The sequence below is a fragment of the Tympanuchus pallidicinctus genome, unplaced genomic scaffold (genome assembly GCF_026119805.1).
Source record: "Tympanuchus pallidicinctus isolate F22 unplaced genomic scaffold, pur_lepc_1.0 scaffold31, whole genome shotgun sequence".
NCBI classification, from domain to species: domain Eukaryota; kingdom Metazoa; phylum Chordata; class Aves; order Galliformes; family Phasianidae; genus Tympanuchus; species Tympanuchus pallidicinctus.
The window spans coordinates 5,067,880-5,093,346 of NW_026294749.1; the positions used below are offsets into that span (position 1 = coordinate 5,067,880).

At 44.1% G+C, this 25,467-nt stretch overlaps 1 protein-coding gene across 7 annotated transcripts in view; it reads left to right on the plus strand.

Moving 5' to 3' along the window:
• RREB1 (ras responsive element binding protein 1) overlaps nt 1-25,467 on the plus strand; it is a 122,508-nt gene that overhangs the window by 66,061 nt on the left and 30,980 nt on the right. For all 7 annotated transcript variants that reach the window (XM_052697968.1, XM_052697965.1, XM_052697969.1 and 4 more), the window contains 2 exons: nt 15,054-15,198; nt 16,364-16,500. In XM_052697968.1, coding sequence (XP_052553928.1) covers nt 15,054-15,198; nt 16,364-16,500 — 282 coding nt within the window. The remainder of the gene's footprint in view (nt 1-15,053; nt 15,199-16,363; nt 16,501-25,467) is intronic.

Genomic DNA, 25,467 nt, shown 5'->3' on the forward strand with positions numbered 1-25,467 from the left:
ATGCACACAATTCTTTTATTCCTTGGTTTCATGTTAGAGTATCCAAATAGTGGCTGATATATGCCCAAACCAACAGAGAACAGGGTTTCTTATGTCCTCCTTCTGAGTGTCACAAAGTGTGAAGTTGGGGAGAGAACTGAATTTAACAGAAAGCTGTGGAAGTTCTGCTAAAGAATCAGCAGAGCTTGAACATTCCCACATAGTGCTGTTTTTGCACCAAATATGCTCAGTGCTTGGGACTGGAGTGAGGGAGAATGTAGTCTGCTGGGATCTGAATGGGAGCAGAATGTGTCTGCACATCTTGCATATATTCTGTCTTCTCTTTCTTCCCTGTGCCTCATTCTGGCTCTTTCTTAACTGTCCATACTGTCTTTTTAAACTGGACCTTCTAAAATACCACTTAGGAGTAAAAAATCCATTGGATTAATTTTGTCAAGGGCAATGCTGTGCCACCAGAGTGCTTACTTCTGTTCTGAGGGGATGAAATTTCGGATCCATTTTTCCACCTCTAGCAGCCAGGCCGTTAGACATTCAGCAGAGCAGAGGAAGAGGGGAGAAAAGTTCCATATGATTTTTTGCCGTTAGGAAGTATCAGTGCCACAATCTTCCTAAAAAGTAATTTTTCTCTCCCCTCTATTTATTAAGTGGAGGGATTAAAAACCCTCCATAGCTCTAATTTGTTCCTTTTTTTTTGAATCGCAGCAAGATTCTGTTGCAATACCTAGTTTTTGTCAAGTGAGAACACTGTTTTGTCTGCCTTCTTCTAGCTGTGCTGGGGTGTTGCTTGTACTCTTTACCTGTTAAATTGATGCTGCCCTTCCTGACTCCCACAATACAAGCAAACACTTCATTTGTAAATGAGTCAGAGCCTCTCACATAAGGTCCAGTTTCTTTTTGTTGTGCTCCTTGGCTCCTTGTCAACAAGTCGAGTTGAATGGGCACTGCAAATAGAGGGGTGGAGAAGGAAGGTTCTCGTGTGCAGCACCATTCAGTAAAAGAGGTTAAAGCCTGCTTCCTTTTCTGACCAGTATGACTCTTGGCCAGGATTTTCAACGAGGAACTGTGAGCTCAGGGCATCTCAGAAAGCTCTCTTACTGCTGCCAGATTGCTCCAGAGTGACCTGAGCCTCCAATGGGGACAGTCACAGTTGGAGAGAGCAAGGATTTCTGGAGAGTGCTCAATGTATAGCATGAAAAGCTGATTCCCTCATTCCTTTGAATGTGCTGTCAGCCTAGCTGCCTCCATCTCAGTGCTGCTGCTCCCATTTGAGGAGGGTTGTTGCAGTGTGTGATAACTGGGAGATCCATCCATGCTTAGAATCTACACCAGAAACATGATTTGATGAGAAATACAACTGGAGAGGACACTGCCTTTTTTACACAAGTTTCTTTCTGAGCAGAGCTAGAAGGAGCAAACCTTGTAGTGTGAGGGCCTGATGTGGGGCTTGGATGGCTTGTTTTTTGGGACTTTTAGGAATTCAGAGGAAGGGAGATCAGAGTAATCTTGAGTTCTAAATTGCTGTAACTAGAGTGGCACTGTGATCTGTACATAAGAAAATGTGTAGTACAGAGCATGCTAATCCTCACACTTCTCCACCAGAGACACAGACTCTGCAGCTTTGTCTTGGTCACAGTGAATTAAAGCTGGATACTCTCAGATCTCTAGCAGGAGCATAAACTCTTATGGAAAGAAGGTGTGTGTGTATAAAGAGTTTTCTGTGACTCTGAGAAGTCTGGGGATTTCCAAAGAAGTGTCTGAAATCAATAGCTTGCATTTACTGAAGGCTTTCCATCTGTGCTATCACTGTAGCTCTCTAAGGAGTTCATCTGTGAATCACGCCAACTCTGAGGAGCTCTTTTGGGTCCTGCTTCTGCTGCCAAATAGGAAGTTGCAAGCTTCTTGTTCTATCTCCACCACTGCATGCCCCAAAATGTGAACAGATGAGTTAGTCTGCTGATGGGGGTCTTGGTGGTGGTGGTGGTGATTCATAAGCTTTAGCAAGGGGCCTTAAGGTAGAAAAAAGAGTTTGCTTGACTTACTGTGCTGCATTCCAGTAGAACATGCATCTGACTTTAGGGGGAAGAGTGATGCCTCCACTTGCTCCAAATGGGTTTCCTTCAGGGTAGGAGAAAACTACCAACAGCTCTTTTTCTGTTTTTGTAACTAAGGATGGTCTGTACCTATCACTTTAAAATCAGATTTCCATCCCTGCCAGAGACACGTTCTCCACGCAAGTTGGAAACATTAATAGGATGTAAATGCCAGAAGAGAGGTGAGAAATGACCTTCCTGCCAGTTTCCAGTGGGTAGCAATTACAGGCTCCATGGCAAGTTTGAAAAGAGTTAAGGGAAAATGCATGTCTTTCAACCACAGCTTCCCAAGTTTGGTAAACTAAGCTGCAGTGTCTATGCCTGGTGTTCACCAGGCTGTATGTGTGTGTGATAATGCAAACTGACTCAAGTGTTCTTTATGAAACCAGAATGCCACAGTTATTGACCTTCTTTCTGTCCTTCCTCCCTGCCTGGCAAAATTTTTCATAGTGGCATTTTAGTGACATGTTACTCGTAGGCACAAACTTTATGTGCTGTCTCAAGAACAGGTCTCTGAGTTTGGAGATTTTTTTTTTTTGGCACATGCAAAACACCACATGCAACCACCACATGCAGAAGTCTTTGAAAATCAAATTGGAAGATCTGGATTGCAGAAGCTATGCTTTGAAGCATGCTTACAAAGGGTCCTATCAAAGAAGGTATTTCTTCTTTTAATTAAGAAGACACTTTCTTTCTCAGTCTTGTTCCCCGTGTTACAGAATTTTCCCAAACTGTGTTGTTTTTTTTTTAACATTGTGTCAAGAGAAGAACAGCTGGTTTTGTTATGCATGCATGGTACTGCTCTGCTATTGAAATTTTTGGAACAACACCTCATGTGTATGCACGTGTTGTAGAGTGAGGGTTTTTGGAGAAAAAATGGAAAATGCACATGCTGGAGGGTAACCTGTGAATGCTGATGTTTTAGTCAGCCTCCTTCACCAGCAAGTAAAGCCTTTAACATACTGATTGGAAGATGAATGTTGTATTCCCAGAATAGCACAGGGATTGAGATTCATAAATTTTGATGATTTCCCAGCTCTCTTTAGCAAAGATCTGTGTTTTACAGTCAGGCATGAATACAAGCTGCCTGTGACATCCCAAACATCCAATACGCAGAGTGTCTTCAAGATCTGGCTAAATCCATCCTCTCCCTGTGTTCCACCTGTGAATTCTCCTATGTTATTTATGATGCTGGCTTGCTTCCAGTAAGCTGTGTGTGCTTTGTGGGGTGCAGTGCAGTAACAATGCCCAGCTTCAAAGTACAAATAGGATCTCTGCAGTGTAGCACATGCGTGCAGTCTGGCATTTGTTTAATATGGAGATTTTTGGAGGCAGAGTCTGGCCAAATGGGACGATGAACTGTTTTTGTTGTTGTTTTGCTTCTCAGAAGGGAACTGTCTTATTACAGTGTTGTTTGTTTTCTGGTGCACAGATGGCCAATTGGAAATTTGGTGTTAAATTTTTGGTAGCTTTGGGAGATGGGACACATAAAATCTTGAAGCTAAAAGCGAGTGCCTAAGGAACTCGCCACACTGAAAATGACTGACACTTCACATGTGTGAAAAGGCCCTTGTTTATTGTCTTGCACAATGGAAATGTCTCTTTGGTCATCTCCTGAGGAGCTTTTATTTCAGCGCCCTTAAATACGAAGAAGCAGGATGTATTACAGGCTTTCAAATCCATTCCTTACATGTGGGGGATGATTTAACCGCTGTCAGCATGCTAGTAAAAGATAAGCTTCAGCAAATACAAGTGCCCTAATTCTTGAGCAGGGATAACTAACACAAAGGACTAATTGCAGCTTCTAGTAATTGATAACCGGAGCTGTAGAAGGCAAGTGAGATATGATACCTGTTTTAGTTTTCTTTGTGGTTGAAAACTGTTTCTTACATTTTCATTAATACGTTTTGTAAATAAAGGTGGGGAAATGGAGAGAAATGTTTTTGGTCTCTCCTGTCAGCAGGGATGTCCACAGTAAATGTTTGGTACCCTGCTGAGACCTCTGTGTTTTGAAGATTTCAAAAAGGAAGAAAAAGGCCAGGATTTTCCAACAGCAGTGTCTAGCAGTAAGAGTCTGTTTCTCTGTGTCTTTGGTGAGAATGAGAAGGACAAATTATTTTTAATAGTCCAGGCAGAAGCTTTCGTCTGTCTCACTGTTGCTGAGTAGATTGATCATCTTTGTAAAGATTGACACAAACCATTATTTAATTAACGTGATGTGTCAATAGGATGCTCCAAAAAAAAAAAAAAAAGGGGATATCTTCAGCTGTAATGTAACCTAAAGGAGCTCCTGTGTCACAGGACCAGTGTGAGCCGTGAGAGCTGTAAGGAGATGCTATGATTTCAGGCATGTTAAGCATTGCTTGTAGCCTTGGACAGTATCCCCCTTCAGTTATCATTAAAGACCAGCTAAGGAAGTGAACACAAAAACAGTGATGTTGAGATCTGATTAGAATCAAGCGAAGCAAGGAAGTGCGGAGTTAAGATTTATATGCTAACCTTAATTAGCTCTATTGTTCTTGAGAGCTGAAGCATACACAATGAGGAACATTATACTTGCATCTCCACAGCTCTTCAGTACCTAAACATAAGAAAGAATCCACTGGCTTTTCAGCCCTAGATTTCGTGTGCGCTGCCTTTCCTTAATATCTAAATCTGCACTTGTACTTTGTAAGGTGGTGGATTTTTAGGCTTTAGTTTTCTGTAGGCAAAAAGGAGATGCTGCCTTCAGTGGTGAGCTGATGTTTGTGGTACAAGTGGTGCTTGGAGGGAAGGTGGTCTGACACCAGAGTAATGCCACCCTCTTCACAGGCAGTAACATAAATCTCTGTGTAACAGAGTGCATTCAGCGTAGCTTAGTGCTGCTTTGTTAACCATGTCACAGTTCAAACGAGCACAAACCACTTGACAGATTAGACCCTGGTTGCAGAGCACATGGCTGCACGAGGCCTTGATCTTTCCGCATTAGTACCCTTTTGGGAACATCACCTCCTCCAAAGGTTTAGTATTCTCAGGGATGCTACCTCTTCTTCTCACCTTGAGGAGTTACAGAATAAATAGAAGCTTTAGCTTTGCAAGCACTAGAAAATCCAGGTGGTCTCAGCAACCAGTTAGTCCTTTGCCATAAGCCTGATGGTAACGTGAGGCTTGCAGAGATGTGAGCTCTCAAGGTTAACAAGCGGTGCATTGTCTGGTTGGCTTTTTTTGGAGCAATTCTGTATAGTAAATGCTGGCTGCTGAGAAAGTTTGCTGGGAAAGTTTGTATGTTAAGGTCATCCTTGCTTAGCCTGTTGTGTGTGCACGTTGGAAATACTTGCATCGCTTCCCTAATGAGTGTGCTCAGTGTTGTCTGAAAAGACTCCTGGGCCAAGTACAAAGAGGAGGAGGAAAAAGTCAATCTTATACCTTGTTTGTGGTTGCCGTCGTTCCAGCTTTAATGTATATCTTCCAGCTTTACCTCTTCTCCCCCCAAGTATCCAACCCGCTCAACCTGTTCTAGCTCTGCGTGCTGCAACCAGTACATTGCAGTATGTACTCTCCAGGTCAGTGGGTTTTTTGCCTTTCTCTTTTTTCCCCTCTTTTAAAAATATGCTGTTCATTCATAGCGGACTGTCAGCACTTGGAAAAACTTCTCTAACTTTAAAAAATGGTCTTAGCCAGGGCCTTCTACTCATTTTTTAGCTGCAGTGCTCACCTGTGTGATGCACAGCTTTGGCAAAGACATGATCAAGTGCTCACGCCATGCAACAAGTGAACAGCACACAGTGTATAAACACTGCTTTTGCTTTCTTGAAGGCATCAACAAGTGTGCTGCCTTTGTCAGGCTGCTCTTTCAGCTGAAGTCTTCTAAATGCTTGCAGTGATTTCTAGTGATTCTTCAGCATCAGCTCTCCAGTGCACTTTGTGGAAAGACGTCCCAAAATCCCCACATTCTGCGGTGGTTCCTGCTGATGCCTCTAAAGCAGTGCTAGTCGTGCAGGACTTCTGTTTCCAGCTGCTGTGCTTGTCTAAAGTGGAGCTGTGGAACAAGATGAGAAACCTTTTCCTGGTGCTGTGAGATCACTGCTGGTGAGGAAGGAGGACCACATGTTCAGGAACAGGAGAGGAAATGGGCTAAACACGTGAAGCCTCGTGTGCTGGGGTTCTGCCCTCAGCTCGAGCAGAAGTTTGCACAGCTCGTGCGTGCCCCGATAACCCTCATTTCCTTGCCCCTCAAGTTGCATGGTGACTACTGATACCAGGGTAACGTGGAGACCCTGCTTTCATAAAGATGTGCCTCTGTTATCTCGTGCAGCTTCCTTGTTTGCAGGCGAGCGTGCGGGGGGAGGTACAAAGCTCCATCTGCACGGTGTCCCCAGCAGTGCTGCGGCCGTCTATTTTTTCCTCCTTGAGCTGTGTGACGCAGCAAGTTGTTCTCTGCTGTGTGGTGCCATCAAGATTGCTCAACAGCGGAGTGTGACAGGGCAGCAACTGCGGGAGGGCTCTGCCTGTTTCTGGGAAGTCACAGAGGCCTCGTTTGCTTGGTTGTTCAAGGGGTGCGGTCTGGGGGGGAAGGCAAGATGTACCTGGGACTTCTCCAACCCTATTTGCTCTTAGGACAAACCATTTCCTCCTTCTGACATCCCTTTCTGATTTTCTCTCTCTTTTGTTCCCCGATGCTGTTATTTAATACTGCTCCAATTGTCCTTGCCATCTAATCACACTTGTTTCCTTTCAATGTGTAGTTTAAAACCAACTCTGAAGTTAATGAGTAAGTTTTTAGACCATGACAACTAAAGGAGGTGCCTGAAAATCACACGTTTCCAAAAAGATGAGAGAAAACAGCGGTACAAAATGTCCCAGGCCAGGTTTTTGGTACGCTTTTTAAAACCTTATTCCTGCTTAGTTTTACTGTTGTTAATAAACTTTTGTCTCCAAGCTTAAAGAAGCACGGGGGCCTCAGAGGGATCTCGTTTAATACTTATTAAAGGGTTTCTTATGGCTTAGAAGTCTCCATGCGCTATTTGGCAGTGCTGATTTAGGTCTGCTCTGAATTTAATGCAGGCTGCAGGCAGTTGGGTGCAGTGATACTGGGAGGCTCACACTGCATTTCTCGCCTCTTTTGACCTCACTTATGCAAGGTTTGATGTGAAGGGCAGATGGGTGCTTTCTTTTGCTGTCCTTTGGTAAGCTGTGCTTCACAGGCATGTTTTGAATCACTTCCCTGTCACAGCATCATCAGGCAAATATTTGTCTCCCTGTTTTCCTTTGAGGTGTTCTGACAACACTTCTAGTAGAGAACAGGAGTGACTTTGAGCCAGGCTGGGAATGCAGTTGTATCAATCTCAACCTGTTCTGACTTGCTGATTCTGCGTAGCAAGTAGTTGCTTAAATATCTGTGAATACAGCATAATTATTCAGAAATGGTACCTCCCCCCCACATTCTGTGTAGATCGGTATCTTACCTCTCACACATGCATGCAACTTGCCTTTATTCACAGCAAAGCAAAATTTTATTCTAGGATAAAAATACAAAATGCTTTGTGTGCATGTAGATGTATCGTATATCCTTAGGTATCATGTATTGGCAGCTGCGTGGCGGTGGTTAACTTTGCAGACCATCCTGGTAGCACTGAAGAGGGATTTCTAGGCTGTCATGTGAACGTAACCACAGGTGCACGCGGGCAGTCTCGGCGCAGCTAAATAATAATGCTCACGTCACCCTAATGATGCTGCCTGCCACCCTGCTGCGAGGCTGGCTCTGCTTTGCCTCATTGCACAGGGGAATAGCAGGCCTAAGACGGCCCAGAAGGCTGCGCGGAGGATGCCGAAGGCACATCAGTGTGGCCTTGTGAGATGCATCAATTCCCAGGGGTGCTGAGGGGAATGCTGCTGTGTGGGGGGGCTCGCGGGGCCCTGCTAGCCCTGATAGACAGGGAGCTCACAAGCGCTGGGGCCTCTGTGGGGATAACGAGCCGTGCCACTGCGCCGCGAGATTGCAGGCCGGTGAGCGCGTGCTGGAGCATCTCCTGCTTGCAGGCGTGCGGCTACAGTGAGTCAGTGCTTCCTGAGCCGATCCTCCCCGGGACCTGCTTGCCCCACCCGGCTCTTTCGACGGAATTGCTTGTGTTGCAAGGGCTCCCTCCCTCAGCGCTGCGGCTGGTCCCTTACCGCACCTTAGCGTTCGCTGCTGGTTAAGAGCAGATTGCTTGGTGGTACTTGAAACCTGTTTTGTGTTGTAAAAAGGCATTTCCCAAACGGTTGAGCTTTCGGTATTGGCGTGTCTTTCGGTTTGCTCTGAAGTGTGCATGCATGTCTGAGGGCTTCTGGGGTCATTTTTGTTGTTTTGAGGATAAAAACAGTGAAGGAGCCAAGAAGAGAAGACAAACACAAACTCATCCAAGTACAAATCGGGTCTGATTTGCAAAATTACCTGCGTCTTTCTGGTTCCTGTGATTACAACTGGCAAGAGCTGAGTGAATTGCTCTCTTAAGTGGCTTCTGTTTGTAATTAGCACTGGAAATACATTGTCGATACAGATTCTCTGCATGTTTTAACAAACAAACAACTGACTAAACTTCTTAACCCAAGGGTATAATGTTACTTTTGACTTAAGTTCCAGTCATGTTCACGAGACACAAAGGAGAGGGTTAGCAGCAGTGTATTAAGTGATTGCTCCTAGAAATGCTGCTGCTCTGCTTTCTGTTTGTCTAGGATTTATTTCTCATGTATGTCAAATGGCAGAAGCCTTGAAGAGGAGCTCCTGTGTTTTCCTACCCCCACCCTGGGGGTGTTCAAGGAAAGACTGGATGTGGTGTTGAGGAACATGGTTTAGTGGGAACTATTGGTAATAGATGAATGGTTGGACTGAATGATCTTTTAGGTCTTTTCCAACCTTGGTGATTCTATGATTCTATGATTCCTACATTTCTAGGCTATTTGGGCTGAAGTGAAATTTGTTAAGCAGAACAAAACAACACTGACAAAGGTGTCATGGCACAGAAATTGCTCAGTAGAGACATAAGTGCAATTTTGAAGTCTGTCTTCTCTTACTCTCTGAGCCTGAAGAACATCACAGTCTAGTTTTCAACCTGCTTGCGGGCATCCTGCGCTCTTGTTGGTTCTGATATGGTGGCGCAAAAATTGAAGCTTAGACAAAAGATTTATGTGTGTGTATATATATATATATATACATGTTTAAACAAAGATAATTGCTCATCTGTTGAATGATAAATATACTATTCACTGGACATTACTAAAGATATGTTGTTTTGATTCTTCAGGGAGTATTTACTGTTACTTGAAATTAGCAAAGTAAGTGAAAGATCTCAGGTAACAATGGAAGAGGTCAAGCAATTATATCAGTTAAATTGTACTTTGGGCATCTGACCAGTTCAGGCTTCCCAGGCTGGCTTGGTGAACTTGAGCAACTCTATAGTCTGAGGGAAAAAAAAAGTAATATTTTAAATAAAAATAGTACTGTATTTTACATAAGGTAAAGCATAGAAGGCATTGGTTCAGTCTCTTGAGTGTTTGGATGTCTTTAGATAAGCATCAGGTGTGTGAGAATCATCCTCTAGATTCTGATACCAAGAAGTCACGAGGGAGATGAGGAACCGCAGTGTGCAACAGTGTGTAGGGTACATCTAGTGGTAAAGTGGAGAAACTCAGAATAATATGTGGGATATGAAGCCAGAACTTGAACTTGATACTGTCAGATGATCGCTCTGGGCTGATAATGCCCAGATTCATTGGCCTCCCCACTGCGTTTTCACAGGAGTGGAGTTGTGAGGGAGGAGGAGGGTGTTTATACATGCACTGGATCCTGTGCTCAAGAATTAATCTTGATTTAGATGCTGGGACTTTCCCAACAGGGCCCCACTGAAATTGCTTACTGCTCCCCTCTGGACACGCTGCTCCTTCTAATCAGACCTACCTGGCATAAACTGCTTGACTGAAAGCCAGCACTGCTTGTGCTGCCGTGGTTAGAAGGGAGAGGCTTTAACTGCGGTCGCTGCTCATAGGCTGCACATCCAACCCTTTGTTTCACACCATCCTTTTGCCTGGGCTTCTGAGGCAGGCAGGCCCTTTCTTTAGGGACGTGGAGCACATCAGCAGCCATGAAAACTTGGGGCGCAGTGATGGTGTGGTTTTTCTCTCTGTAGACTGAGGTGAGGGGTTCCCACACATGCTGCAGGATGCTTCCTCTCTAGGAGCCAGAGGGGTGCTGATGGGGTTATGTGCATGCAAAGCAGGAGCTCCTGGTTTCATTCGTAATTCAGTGGGACCTGGAGCTGGGAGCAGCTGCGTTGTGCAGTTGCCTCTTTCAGGATGCTTTGACTCCTCATTCTAGCCTTGAGCCAGCCAGTCAAAACCTTCCCACGTTCTGGTTTTGGCATCGGAGCTGTGGGCTGCCCTGTTTTGAGTCTTCCAGAAGGCTTATATGATCAACATGCAAATCCCCTCTGCATTAAGAAAATACAGCAACCCTTTTTGGAGATGCAGTAAAGATTGGGATGTGACCAATAGAAACTGCCTATCGGTTCAGCAGGACACATGCTCTTTTTTTTTCCCCTCACTGTGAGTCACCTCCCTTAGGCACTGATCCAACAGCACCCGAGGGGAAAAAAAGGAGTGAGGCACTTGAGCTCTGCATGTGTTTGTTTTCACAAAAGTCTCTTCTTCAGTGAAAAGTGCTGAAGCATTCACTTGCCACTGTTCTGGTCCAATATTCACCCTTCCAAAGTCATGCTTTGCATTACAGTGTTGGGACAGAGAGTTTTTCTGCCCGTTTGCTTTTTCAGAAGCTTGGGGAATTCTGGTGCAACTGTCATCTTACTCATTCTGTTCACATGACATCGGAGGGAAGAAGAAAGTAGTGGCACAAGAGGGGAAGCGGAAGGTGATTCTCCCAGGGAAGATGAAATGAAACAGAGTGAAGCAGTTGAAAAATAAGATTATTCTGGGCGGGCTGACTGGCACACAGTCACAGCACAGTTGGATCCTCTTGGCTCACCTGTGAAATTCTTTTAGTGAGGGGGAGGAAACAGATCATGAGAACTTTTTCACATACAGCTGTGCTGTGAAAAGCAGAGTGTGTAGTGAGTTATCTGCATTTTTTGCATAGCAGTTCTTAAACGTGCAGAGTTCAGAGGTGAATCAAACCTCGTGTGAAAAAGATACAATTTTCTCTTGCTGTTTCAGGATTATTCTTTGCAAATTTTTCTGGCTCTGTGTCTGAAATGATTCTAACTAAAGTTCTACCACTTCCTCTGAGATAGTATTCAAAGCTAGCTACCTCGTGGTACTGGGCAGTCTGTTTAGCATAAATTTTTCTCCCCATCACTTCATCTTGTGACTCGTAGTAACATTTCAGTGTTCCACCTTCAGTACTGTCCATGTGTGTGTGTGCAGTGTGTGCATGCATGCGTGCCGAGGAGATGGGTGACCACAGTTGAAGTGCAGTTTTCTGGGCTCCACCCCATCCCAAGCTTGTCTGCTGCTCTTGGGTTGCTCTGCAGGGCGGCTCAGAGCCACAGCTTGTCAATTTAAATTAGAAGAAAAAGCAAAGTTCCGTCAGTCGCAGCTCTGGATCTCTCTTGAGTTGAGGTGGTGGTCACTTCAGTGCTCTGGCAGCTATTACTGTAACGCAGGTCTGTGGCTGAATGTGAGCATTTCCATGCATGGCCTTACTTTGCATTCCATTTTCACTTAAAGTGTTGAGCATTTATCTTTTTTTTTCTTCTAGATTTGATGAGTGTCGTATCGTTTTCCTTTATCATTGTAGGTGCTGAAAGCCAGGCTGACTTACAAGCATGGCTTTCGTATTCAAAGTATGCCAGTGTTGTTGGGCCAAAATATGTTGTTATAGTCACAATGGGAAAATAACTTCTAAGCACAGCTTTGTTCCTGTTCTCCTTGTGTCTTGGCAGGCTAAACAGTGAACATTTTTGATGTTAAATTGAACGTTTTCAATGTTGAGTGTAAGATCCAATCAAGGCAAACTCTTCTGAAGGAGGATAAAGGATGAGGCAGCACAAATACTTTCATTAATTCCCGCCTTTAATTTTAGTTAGGAAACTTTTAAAGTAAAAGGAGCCTTGGTGAAAGGAGCGTTTAACAGAAAGGTTATGGATGTGACTTGGCATCTGCTGCAGTTCAACTGAAGTTGGGTGATAAATGTTTTCTTGAGGCAGAATGACATCCATGTTACAAAGTAAAAGAGAGAGATGAAGATTGTGTCTATCCTTTGTACTGCTTGGCTTTATCTTCCTGCTTATCTTGGGTCGTAGCTCTAGTAATCTTTTTCCTCTCCACCCTTGACTTGATGTAGTGAAACTTGCTTAACCTGTCAAAGGAATAAACCTGCTCACTGCAATGTGGACAGGTTGCAACTCTCCTCGAGAACTCTGGAACCTGCTGCTTTAGCTTCAGATTTTTCTTTTTCCTAATGATTGCATGCAGAGAGCTGTCGTGGTGTCTGTGATATCTGACCTACACAGTAAAAGTCAAAGGTGCAGTCAGGGTGTCTTCCTGTTTATAGCTCAATAGCTCAGGCTGCTTCCTTTCAAATATGCAAAACCAAAACACGAAGGGATTACCGCATTCCTTGCTGTGGGTATGGATTCTGCTCCTGCTTTCCGGGCATGGCAGAAGTGTGCATGGCTATGCAGGAAGGAAAACTGCAGGCTGCTGATGGCTTCAACACCAGGTGTAGCTAAGTCCAGTCACTGCACTGCTGCACCCACATTAACAAGCCCTGCCTTATTAGCAGTCATTTTATTGCAGATGTGGCTGAACTGCTTTTGGGACTTGCAGGAGCCAGCGTGTTTGCATGATTTGTGTCAAGGCAGGCAGAGGTGGCAGGCTGGACTTGGAGTTATCTGCAATTACCAGCAGTTTCTCCTGTTGGTACACACACTGTGGATGTGCTGTTGCAGCCTCCTCCTGTAGGTGCAGCTCCATCAAAACAGGCAGAACTAAGCAGATGGACAAAGAGCAGGGGAATATAACTTAGCCCTAAGGAAGCTATTTTCAATGGATATCTACTAACAGGAATTCTCTCTGACAGAGAGGAGATATGAAAATAGAGACAAGAAGTCCCATACTTTTTGTATAGCAGTATTTTTGTTGTCGTTTGTTTGTTTTCTGGCTGAATAGAATTTAGCTTGATTGCTTTCATTCTCTCCCTCTCTGAAAGTAACTGGCCAACTCATACTGGCTAGATACCAGCCAAACTGCCAGCAGGATAAGCACACAGACCGTGTGTCTGTCTGCCTCTTTTTGGGTTGAGGGGACAGACAGGCATATGCTAGAGGAAGATTCAAAACTGGATGGCAATCTTTATTAAAAAGAAGGAAATGTATTAAAAAAAATATTGCAGCAAACTACCTTTCAGGTCTTGTTTTGCCTCCAGAACTGGATACTGCCTTTTTGCCCTGTTGTTTCCTGTTGCTTCTCAAGTTTATCTGCAACCATTGCAGGCTGTTGTCTCTTACCAGCCATCTGCATGCAGATGTTCTCTTCTTCTTGAGCCTCTCACAGTGTAAGCTGCCCACAGCATCCATCCCTTGTTTTTGTGGCCTGTGAGAGTTGCCTGGGAGCTGAATTTGATTCCCCAAAATGCTGGGGGTAGGTGAACAATACAGGCACTTGCTGAACAGCCGTTTTAATCTTGCAGCAGTTCTGCTGTGTTTGGGGCTTTGAATGGAGGCTGTTCCTGCATAACACCCTCAGGAAGCTGGCTGTAGTGTGAGACAGTAATGTAGTTGCCCTTTCTTAAAAGATTCAGGGATTGTGAAAGTATTATGTTGGGAGACACTCATCTGGCAGCCTCTGCCCATGGGTCAGTTTGGTCCAGTGTGTTATCTTGCAGCATCACGCCCTTGGCATCCAAAACTAAAATTGATTTTATGTCATAACTCCCAAGCAGCTGTGAGGATGTGTAAGACTCACCTGCATTACAACATTCTCTCATGTTTGAACATGATGGTTTGCAGTCAAGTGAAATGGCACCATCCTGAGCTGGGCTGGTGTGGCTTCTGAAGGAGCTTGCCCAGCTACCATTAACACAGACTGCCTTGTGCAGCTTTGAAGTCATTCAGATGCACAGAGGGCACTTCTCTCCTGCACTTCTAGTTGTAACTATTAGAAGTGAAAATTTCCGTTGCGTATTGGAATGAAGGAACCTAAGTTTGATTTCTGTCAAAAGCACTTGACTACTATTAATTTGAAGCAAAAAGCCCTGCATCTGGTTTTTAAAAAGTACGAGTTAAGCGTTGAGTACTCGGAAAAAGAAAAGTGAAGTAATATGTGTCATCTAACTGAAGAGAACTGGGTGGGAGCATCTTGCTTGGTTGCAAACGTAGCAAACTGAGAGTCAAGTGAGCCAAGTGTATGGGCATGAGATTGCTTCCTCAGCCATTTTGTTCTTTGGGTTTACGTGCTGCACCAAAGAACCAAAGAAATACACTAGGTGTCTTAGTTACTGCTGGGGTTTGGATTGAGAACATCCTGCAGTGATGGTACTTCTAACCTGGAGCAATATAAGCAGGTTTTGTGGAGCCTTCTTTTCCCCTTTCCAGCGTCACTGTGACAGTAAGTAGTCTTTGTCCTGGGGATGTGGGTTGAGGAAGGCATTTTAGCAGTACAGAGTTTCACAAGCCATGCTTGCTGCAGCTTCACAGTGTTACCAGTGTTATTTCCACTTCATGTGTGCAGTTGAAATTTGAAGAGCCTGGGGGTAATGCGGGATGGATGCAGGTGCAGGTGGTAGTGAAGTGATGGCCTACAGCCCCACACTCCTGGGTGCTGTGAAGACCCACGCTGGGTATTTCAGGACTGGCAGGACTGCAATGCAACTCATGGGATCTGTGCTGGGATCATTGGAAGGCAAAGCTTGGAAGTGGTGTTGGCATTAAAATTGGTGTGGACTTCCCATCCCAATTGGCCCGCTGATGGCGTCTTCTTCCCCCTCCTGCTCAGGCACATGAAGATTCATGAGAAGGATCCAAACAGCACGGCGAGCACAACTCCCCCGTCTCCGCTGAAGCGCAAGCGATTGTCTTCAAAGCGGAAGTTCAGTCAAGATGCTGAGATGGACAGAGAGGAAAGGACACCTGCAAAAAAGGTTTGTTCCCAGGCATGAAGCAAAAGCCTTTCCTGACTGCCTCCTATGCTTTTGGCCGTTGTGCTCATGCAGTCAGCACTGGAATATTAACATTTGGTCTCATTGCAGTCCTGTACGATTTGAGATACCTGTTTTTCCTCTGTACCCAACAGTGTTGTCTGAAATGGAAAATGCATTTCTAATTCAGAAATTGAAAGAATTATTATTATTCTTTGCTGTTTAAATTTCTCATTTAGCACGTTGATTGCATATATGCTTATTGATTGTATATATTAGCTAATGTTGGATGAGAAGATGATAAGCTATTCTTTCACTGCTGCTCTTTTTTTTCCCCCATTTTATTTCCTGTTTAATTTATAGTATTCTTGCAGGGTGGTGATTTGAACTTCAAAAAAAGTGTTTACTTAAGAAACAACTTAAGTGCATTTTTGTTATGACTGGAGAAAAAGAAATCTATAGTATGTTTCCCTTTTGCAGTAGCATAATCCTGCATTATTTGAGTTGCAAGAGCAACCAGAAAATATTTATGCGAAGGCTAGACATTTCCATTAGGGTTTTGTTTATGAAATATTTTACTGCATTTTAGTCATTTATCCAAAACGTGTGGTGGCTGCCAAAATTAACTCGACCCTTTCTCCTTCGTCTCTAAATGGCAAACTGGTAGCAGGTCCACGTAGCTCAGTAGCCTTGTTTCCGTGCATGCTTTTCCTCCCTGTAATCAGAAGAGGGCTATAGAAAACACGCAGAAGTTCATTGCTTTTCCATGGACCACTTGAGTTAGCAGTTGGCAGTATTTCAGTGGCATAAATAATTTAGGCTGACAGCTCGCCTGGCTCTCTGAAGGAGGAGGAATGCTGGTTCAGTGGTATATAAACATGCAGGCTTATGAGTCGTTCAGATAGCAGTTTCTCATTAGAACTGATGCATCTGCGACTTCGCTGCGTGCTTCATCTCTTGTTGAGCCTCCTTCCTGCCATGTGTATTCTCACATGCGCTGCCTCTCACGCACTCTGTTGCCGAAATGAGCAATTTCTGGTCACCTGCAGCAAAGTTAGATGGCAGTCACTGCTCTGCTTATAAGAGGAAGACTTTGAATGGGTTGCATGTTTGGTTTGTTGCTTGAAATTCAGTCCAGTGAGGGTTTTTTCTTTTCCTTTCTCTGTAGGTTGTCGAGGATGGTCAGTATGGTGAAGGGGATAGGAAAGAAGATGACGCTTACCATTGTCCAGTATGTTTCAAAGACTTTTATTGCAAGTATGCGCTGGAGTCCCACATGGAGACGCATCCAGATAACTCACTGAGGTAAGAAGTGGGTTTGAGAGCATTTCTGGTCGCCAGATGGTCTCAGAGAGCCTGCTGGGGAGGGGAGAAAAACCCAGCATTGTTCAGACCTCTGCACTACTAACTGACCCCCATTCTGATTTTGAACTGGTTTTGAATCTTTCTGCTTCATCTTTTGTCACCGGTGTGCTAGAAGGTTTTACTTATTTACTTACTTACTTATTTATGTATTTTTCCAGATACAAGAGATCTTGCCAGTTAATAGCTGGGAATGTTTTTAGGAGAAACTAAAGCACCCCTTCCTCCCTTCCCAACTTATCACAGTTTTTGTATAAAATGGCAAATGTTTAAAGCAGGAAGCAAAGCTAGATAAATCCACTCAGGTACCAACCCATGAGGTTCTTCTGCCTGAAGTTTTGCTGCTTGTCATGGGAGTGAGTGGAGATAGACGAGTTTCTGGTTCCAAACCTTCTGCAAAGTGTGTAATGTTTTTCTGCCTATTGAGGTTAGGGAATGTTTTGGGTTTTGGCTTAAATCAGCATCTCTTAATAAGGAAAAATTAGCTATTAATTGTTTGGGAAGGTGCTTGGGGTTTGTGTTTTGGTTCAAGTAATTGCTCCTGAGATTTCTGATGCTTTTTTTATTTCCTGTTTGTTGGTTTTTTTTAATAGAAAAAAAACTAGAGCCAGATAACATGAAGATACAAAAGGGATATTCCAAGTCTAGTTTCAACACATACAAAAGCTGCTAATTTACAAAAGCAGGTTATCCATTTGCAAAAACCTGTCAGCGCTTCAGGCTTGTTTAGGACATTGGATTCTCAAGTGATCTTTTCAGAAGGTAGCAGAATTTGACATTTTGAGTGTCAACATTCTTTACTGCAGGCATTGTTTTAATAGAATGGGATGGAGCAGAGCTGGGGTTCGTTATTTATTTATTTGTTTACTTCATTAGAAAAGACTGGTGAATATGTTTAGAACCTTTTTTTTTTATTATTTTCTTAAGGCATTGTAATTGTAATTTATGTGGAGGGGATTTGGAAAATGCTTTCTTAAACTTAGTCCAGCAAATAATAGTTACTTAATTGAAGTTTGCTGCTTTGGAAGTCAATCAAGTAAATTCTCATTACAGAACAAAATTGAAACAGTTGATCTGTATCCCCACTGAAAGATCTCTGAGATAACTTTGGAGTACCCTTTACACTTTAGAGAAAGTGGCTGTGTTATTTACTAGCCTTACTTCTAAGTTTCTGCAAAGATACAACATCTTTGCTAGGCTATATGCTATGAAGCTGAGTGGACAGGAGGGTTCTCTGGCTTTGGGTGATGGATAAAAGACAGTTTATCTAGCCTGGGAGCTTCACAGTCTGTTGCTGCAAAGCAGAAGGACACTGTGCAAGCAGTCTCTTCATGTACCTCTTCATGTAGCTCTTTCCCTAGGATTAGCTGACTTACTGTTGGGTAACATTCTCCTGACATGGATTTTGCTTCCCATAATTGTGTTGAGCTGCACAGGCTAAAAAGTGTCCCCAAATCAAAGGTATGATTGTCATGCTCTGTGGGCATGAGTTAAGGGTAGTACTGGGTCTTTAGGGCTTGTCTAGACAATGACAAAGGGGGTTTTGTCAAATATTTGCTTTAGCAACTTAAGACATTTCAGTAGAGAGAGGGCAAGACAAGGAAGCCATGGTTTTCCCTGGTCAGCTAACACATTCAAATGCAACTTGCATTACCTATCTGGCTTAAAATATACCTTTTGTCCTGGTCTAGACGAGTCAGATGTCACTGTCTGCTTGCCCCAACCTATCAGAAAATCCTCTGGTAAGCAGAGCAGTCTGGGCTGCTGTTCAGGTGACTGTTTCATCTCTGCAGGATGAAAGTCCTAGGCAGGCAGGGTCTGCAATACCCTGGTCCCCAGAGTTTTGCAGGACTGTTTGCGGGATTCAACAAAATGTGCTGATTGTGGTGTGCTGTTTTCAGTCCTGAATTAACGTGACTGAAATGATTCCTTTTGTGAGGCACGAAGGTGTCTTTTTAAGAGAAGGAGTCGAAGAGATGAGAAAACACTGCTAGAATAGTAGAGCAGGAGGTATGTGTGTATGGGTGTGTTTGTGGCAGGGGAGCAAACTGCAAAGTGTTAGAAGGCATTCATCAAATCCCAGTGTTTCCTTATTGTAGAAGACTAAGAGGAAGAACTCTACTTAAACAAAGTTCAAACAAATGAAAAAGGAGAGCAGCTGTGCTAGGAGCAAAGGGCAGGGAGCAGAACACGCTCAGTCTCTTTTTATTGCCAGCATTGTAAAATTCAAGTCACTTGATCAGGACTTCTGTGCAGCAGGTATCAGATGTTGTGCATCCTCAGGCCCCAGATGCTCTGGCTCTGGCAGTTGCTTTGCAGCTACTGCTGTGGGCAGCCCTGTGTTGTCACAACCAAGAAACAGATGATGCTCTGTCAGCCTCAACATGCCTCTCTTTGTAAACCGTGGCGCAAACGGGCTGTGGCCGAGCTCTTGGTGAAGTACAGCCTCTCTCCCGCAGCATCTTCCTGTCCTGTTCCTCCATTAAGGAATGGCAGGGCTGTCTGGCAGCCCCTGGGTCTGCCTGGGAGCAGCTCATTCACGGAGTGGGCCTTTGCCCTTCCAGATACTGTCAAATGAGCAACTTGAAATCGCGGGGTTAGCTGTTCAAAGCTTGATGAAAAGCCTTGTGCTCCCCGGGAGCACTGTTTCATGCAGAGCCACGAGCTGGGAGCACCTCATTGTTTACTTGCAGCAAAATAAACAATGCTTAATCCACCGATTGTGTGAGAGAGGCTCCCGCTTGGGAGAGTCTCTCCCAGTTATGTAAAATCCCAGATCCGACATCTTTGTCTTCTAATTACGGTAAGAACTGTCCTGCTGTGGGGAGCCAGAATAGGGCCCTTTGTCCCACTGCAGTGAGCTGTGGCCCTATGCATCCTGCACGCATCACCCCCTGGCCAGTCCGCGTCCCTTTGAAGCCCCAAGACCTGCATGCACCCTAATTAGTGACAGGAACTGGTCCCAGAGAGGCTGCCTGCACCCCTATTAGCTAAGGGAGGGGGCATTCTCTATGCTTTCTGCCCCCCCCAACCCCTCGTCCCCCTCCTCCCCTCCTCGTGCCTCCCTACCTGGATTATTTAAAGCCAGCAGCCATTTCCCTGCAGCCAGGGCCTTGAGACACCATCTTTTTTTGGGGTAGGGGAGGGAAGGGGAAGTTGTATCTAAGCATTGATATAATTAACCAGAGTGCTGAAACACTGTGCAGCCAATAGGGAAAATAAGAAACCTCGCAGAGGAGGGTAACTCCTCTGGAAACTTTTGTGGCTGAGGTTTGCTGTCAGACATGGTAACGTGCTTCTAAAGATTGCCTGACAGGCAGCCCTGAGCAGCAGCAGCAGCCCAGGCTGAGGAGATGGGAGGATTTCCTGAGGAGAAGCCTCTCCAGGCGCTCTGTGAGGTTTCCCTTCTTTCCTTTGGCAAGTACAATGGAATGGACTTAAAGTAAAAAGTGTGGCTTTTTAAAAAGTACATGCACTGTAAAATTCCTCTGTTGGGTTTCTCTGTAACTAGAGCATACCCTTTTCATTTTCTCTCCCTCTCCTCCAGGAAGTTTTCTGCAGTACTCTGTGTACCAGCAGCTGAGCCTTTTTAGTTTCTCCTTTCTCCCAGCTGCAGCGAGACGTTTGTTCTGCTTCTTGTGGCCCTACATCTTTCTGAGGAGAGGAGGAGGGAGGTGGTGATAACACGGCAGCCACCACCTTTCATAGAGGCATGTTTCAGCGTTAGTTCTCAGCAAGGGTAGCTTGTACAGGTTGAAACATGGTTAAAGCCAATATCTTTATGAGTGCACTGTGCCCTTTTTGATCACATTTGATTCAGTGTGTCACTGTTTTCAGTTACAGGATTTGGGGTTTTTTCTAAGTGTGTTTTATAGGAGCTGAGTAGTTAGGAGGAAAAAAATATATATATATAGGTGTTACAGGGTGTGAAATGCACCGTCTCCCTTAGGCCCTGAGCTGACCTATAGGCCAGTACCTGTAGATGCCTGTGTCCATGAATGGATTCAGGCTAGATGAAGTTTTCTGACCTTTTACAGTGCATGTCCAAACAGTGATATAATATATTAAGCTTTGTAACTTGCCTTTGTAACAGGCATATTTTCACTAGGACAGCAAAAGCAGTTCTTTTGCCCCAGGACAGTATGCTTTTGTAAAACTTCCAAGAAGCCAAAGAAAGAAAGAAAACCAAAAGCCATTAACTGTCTACCTTGTTCTTCAAATCAACTTAGCCAAGATTGGCTGAAACTTGTAAAGTCAGGTGAGTTAGAGGTTGAACACCACCACAGAAAGCTGTTGTTTTGAACAGCTAGATCAGTAAAAGGCGTAGCAACAGAAATGCTCAGGGCCTGGAACGAAAAAATGTCAGGACACCCTGACCATTGGTGTTTGTTGTTATCCACCTCCAGTTTTGCCAGGGTAACCCGAGCTTGTGTTGCTGAAAAAGCTCCTCGGCAGGAAATGCTGCTGTTGTGTCTTGGTGTTACATGGCTTCATTCACAGGGGAAGAGTGCAGTTTAAATACTGTAAGAATGAGCCCCTGGACTCTATGGGAGAATTGTTTCACGGTTTGTGATTCAGTCAGTGGGCTCACCAGAATCCCCCCTCTGCCAGCACGCTGCCATTCTTCAGTGCGTGGTGTCAGCAGTGAGATGCTGCAGGGTCCCTAGACCTTCATCTCTGTGTTAGCCATTTCAGCTAATGCACTTGGGCAATATATGTTAAGCTAAGTCAAATTCCAGCTACTTAAAATACTACATTTGTTGCCCAGTTAGTGTTCATCACAACAGTTCTCTACATTGGTTTTGAGGAAATAAAATTACCAGGAAAACAAAATAATTAATTTTTAAGTGTACTGAGGTCATTTCAGTCCTTGCCACCAGTAGAAAAGACTGCTGCAAGAGAAAGTTGTGTGCAGAGCAGTGGTGTGATTGAGTGAAAGTACATTGTACAGGATGTAAAAGAAAAAAAAACCACCAGAAAAAGCCCCTTAAGTTTCATTCCCGTTTCTGCCAATGCCTACTTAAGCAACTTCAGGAATTTACTTTCTCTCCTTATATAGTAAGGAATAATTTTGCTGACTTAATTTTTGTGAAGCATGCTGCTTTCTACACATGGTCAGCATTTTGTAGGAAGAGGGTGTTATAGACATTGCAAAATTAAAAGACTGAATGTGTCTGAAAAGCAAATGTTGTCTGCTATTTTTTATTGCTTATGTGCCGCCACTGCAGGTTTGTGGTGGGGAGAGTAGGTTTCTTCCTAGCAGCTGACATAGCTGTTACTAGAAGCAACTAGTAGTCTTCTTGTAGCATTGTGAACTGTTGTACTACTTTTATATCTCTGTCACAGCCTTTGGAGTGCATATAGACAAGCCTCCTTTCTTGTCAGTGCTTCAAAATGGGAAACTCGTCTACTTTCAGTGCAGGTGGTTAATGCTGAGGTTGTATCCTACACAACTGTTGAGTATGGGGAGAGAGTGAAAGCCCTCCAGCACAGGCATGCTTGTGTACTTTTTGACCTTTGCTTTTGGCACGCTCTAGCCCTGATGCTTCCCTTCTTAGTCATTGCTCTAGGGTCATCTGCTAAAGTTACCAAGTACTGACAGAGTACCTTCACCAAACTTCTTGCAGCCAAAGACAGAGGTGCACAAGGGTCAGTTAGTTGTACGGCATTGCTGGCTGGGCCGACTCCCCTGTTCTGTGTGCTCAAGTGCTCAACTTCTTGCTTGGTGTTTGGCTAATACAAACTGGGAACTGAATCCTGATCACAGTTGGTAGTATGTTCAGTGTAGGAGCAATTCCATGAGCCAGCTGCTGAAATGGCACAAGCCATTGCGCTGAAATCCAGCTCTGGTAAATGCTGCTACCAAAAATGTGCTGTGGTACAATACAGCTCTCAATGCCCATAAGGCAAAGGGGAGGACATGCAAGAAAGCTGGATTGCATCTTTTACTAAGCCAATAAAATAGGGAAGTAAAATCAGTGGGCTGAGCATCTGACTCTGTGCTGACTTGCAAAAGCAAACCAGAACTGCATTTGAAGTACTTTCTGAAATTTCTGTTCAGAAAAGAGAGATCAGAAGAGAAAAAAGAGAGATCCTCAGAAGAGCAGCACAAATCAACTCCATCCTAGAAGTGGTCAGCTCACTGAGGGAGCTCACTGTGTAAGAAGGCTGGGAGTCAGGAGCAGGCAGGTAAAAATACCAGATAGTGAATGGACGCAGGGAGTGAGGCTCTCACGCAGAGCTGTGTGGTGTGTCACATGGCACTGAATATCTTAGCTCAGGTACCGAAATAGAAAGTGGGTAAAATGCAAAGCCCAAAAGCTTCTCGTAAAAGGGAATGCAGGAGGGAAAGAGGGCTGAGCCAGAACGGGTTATTAGCATGCCTGTCTGATCCTGGTGTCCAGGGTATGTTTATACACACGCTCTGTCAAAGTACTGGCTGCTGCTGCTTGTGTTAACAGCCACGTCTGCATGCTGAGCATAGTTTACCTGTGAATGCAGATAAGGGCAAGTGTGTTCCATCCAGATTGGACTGCACCTATTTGTGTACTCTTCTGTCATCAGCAGATGGCTGTAGGATAGGTGTGTTCCTGTAGATATGTTTCTTCTTATGTTACTTGGTGAAAGGCAGTGATTTCTTTTTTTTTTTCTTTCTTTTTTTTTTTTTTTTTAAGAAAACTTGATAGGCATTCATAGGTCTTTTTGTTCTTTTGTTTTTGAGAAATGTGTTAGCAGGCAGGAAGAACTTTCCTTTTCTTTCCCCCAAGAAGAATACTGGAAGACTCATTTGAGTTTGTACGTACAAATAGCTTTTATTCTGTATGCTGCACAGCCTGGAATTTTGGTAGCTACAACAGACTGCGCTCTGCAGGCTTCTTTCTTCCAAGTACACCTGCCCTGTTTGTGCACTCTTCATTCTTCTGTATGCTGATCTTCAGCTCTTACTCTGTGATTCTGTCCAGCTACTTTCTTGGCACTTCTGGTTTTCCAAGCTTTCACCTTTATTAAATGGAAAAGTCATGATGAAAAAATGAACTACTTTATGCAAGGGTGGGCCATCTCCAATTTCCCTTTATTTATTCTCAGTTATATGCTTATTCTGTTGAAACAAATGGCAGAGTAAGCTCCTCTTCCACTGGGGCTGAGATATTAAAACACTGTTGAGTTGTTGTTAGTGCATGCAATTCATTACAGTGTTAGGAAAAGCGAGCTCTTTTCTGATTTTCATTGCTTAAAAATGAAGGAGGTAAAAAAAGAAAAGCTGCAGGTGGAGGTTTGTGCCAAGAATGGCTTTTGCCATTGAGCCATGTGTTGGTCAATTTCACTCAAGGTGCTCTGATAGCAGGAGTTCCAACACACCAGGACTGATGCTGGCTCTGCAACTCACTGACACATTCCTGAAGCACAACAGCACCCTTGTGGAGGCTTGTATCAACCCTCCATGCTACTTTCCATGCCTGGACCAAAGCATGGCTGCAGGAATGCACATGGCATTGTGCATCTCCCTATAAATAGAAGGTTTGCCAGGGCATCTTCAGCCTTGGCTACAGCCGAGGATGAAAGAGAGGGCATGCTGGCAACAAAGTGGGACAAAGCAGAGGCTGGGCTCCTGCGAGGTTTGTCTCTGTTTAACGCTGGCAGAAGGAGGAGGTGCTCGATTAGGGGGAGATCAGAAAGCCACAGAACCCTTGGGGTGTGGTGCCAGGGGACCTGCAGGGATCCCCAGGGAAGGCAGGAGCAGCACCCACAGTACTGCTTTTCCATCACTCATCTGCAGCAAGTGGGGGAGATAAGTGCAGCTGTTGGATGTTATTTCCCAGGGCCCCGGGTGCGGAGGCCAGAAAGGGTTTTTGGTCCAAAAAGAGATGAGTATCTGGTCTTGGGTGGGGTTACACGGGAGCAGAAACCAATTTGCTCTCTGTCATCTCCCTCCCTTTGCCTTGCCCCAAACAAAGTGAGAGAGACATTGAGAAATCCTTTCCTGAAGGGGAGTACTCCTGCAACTTGCTAGTTTTACTTCAGAGGGGATGAATGTCCTTCTGTTTAAAATGATTGTTTCTCCATCTCCTTGTTTTTGTCTTTCATACGCAAACAGGGCTGAGGCTAGGGAGCTGCTTCCATCAGTAAAGCAGGTAGAATTTAGCTGGAGGCAAGTGCCCATCCTGCTCTGGTGCCTGGTCTGATTTTAGATTAGGATTGAATTTTTTTGCTCATAAGGAGACCCATGCTAATGTGAGACAGAAAGGAGAATAATAACAACAAGAGTGGAAATCTATGTAGGCTATGTGTTAGGGATTTAAGTGGGAGGACTGGGATGATTTAATAACCTAACAGTGTATTAACGGATTCCGTCTCAGGATATGTTTCATCCTTGCTTTCTTTTCCTTGCTTCTGTTTGTGCCTGTTGCTAAAGAGCACAGCCAGGAAATGAACAAGAAAGTACTTTTTTGTTTTTGCTAATGCCCAGAAATTAACAAGGGTTTTACTTGTGCAGCACAGCGTTACTGAGCTGCATGGGTGAAAACTTTGGGTTTTGGTCTGCTCTTACATGGCATCAAATGTATGAGAACAAGAATGCTAAATGCCATTTTCCCTTTTCCACCTAATGCTTGTTTAATTTCTTGGTAAGAATAATGGCATATAAATAAGAGGCCTTTGAATCTTGACTACTGAAATACAGGGTTTAGAAGGATCAAATTAAAGTCATTGTGATTTGACTGCATTACCCTTAATCAAAATCAACACCAATTAATTTTGCTTAAAATTTGGCTCTTCCTTTCCTTTTCAAAATATTTTTTTTTTTCTTTAAAAAAAAAAAAAGTAATAATTTCTATTGCTGTCAAATAGAAACTGGCTGAGAAGGGAGTGTAATGCAAGGCAGCAAGCACTACTGTAAACTTTTCTTGCATA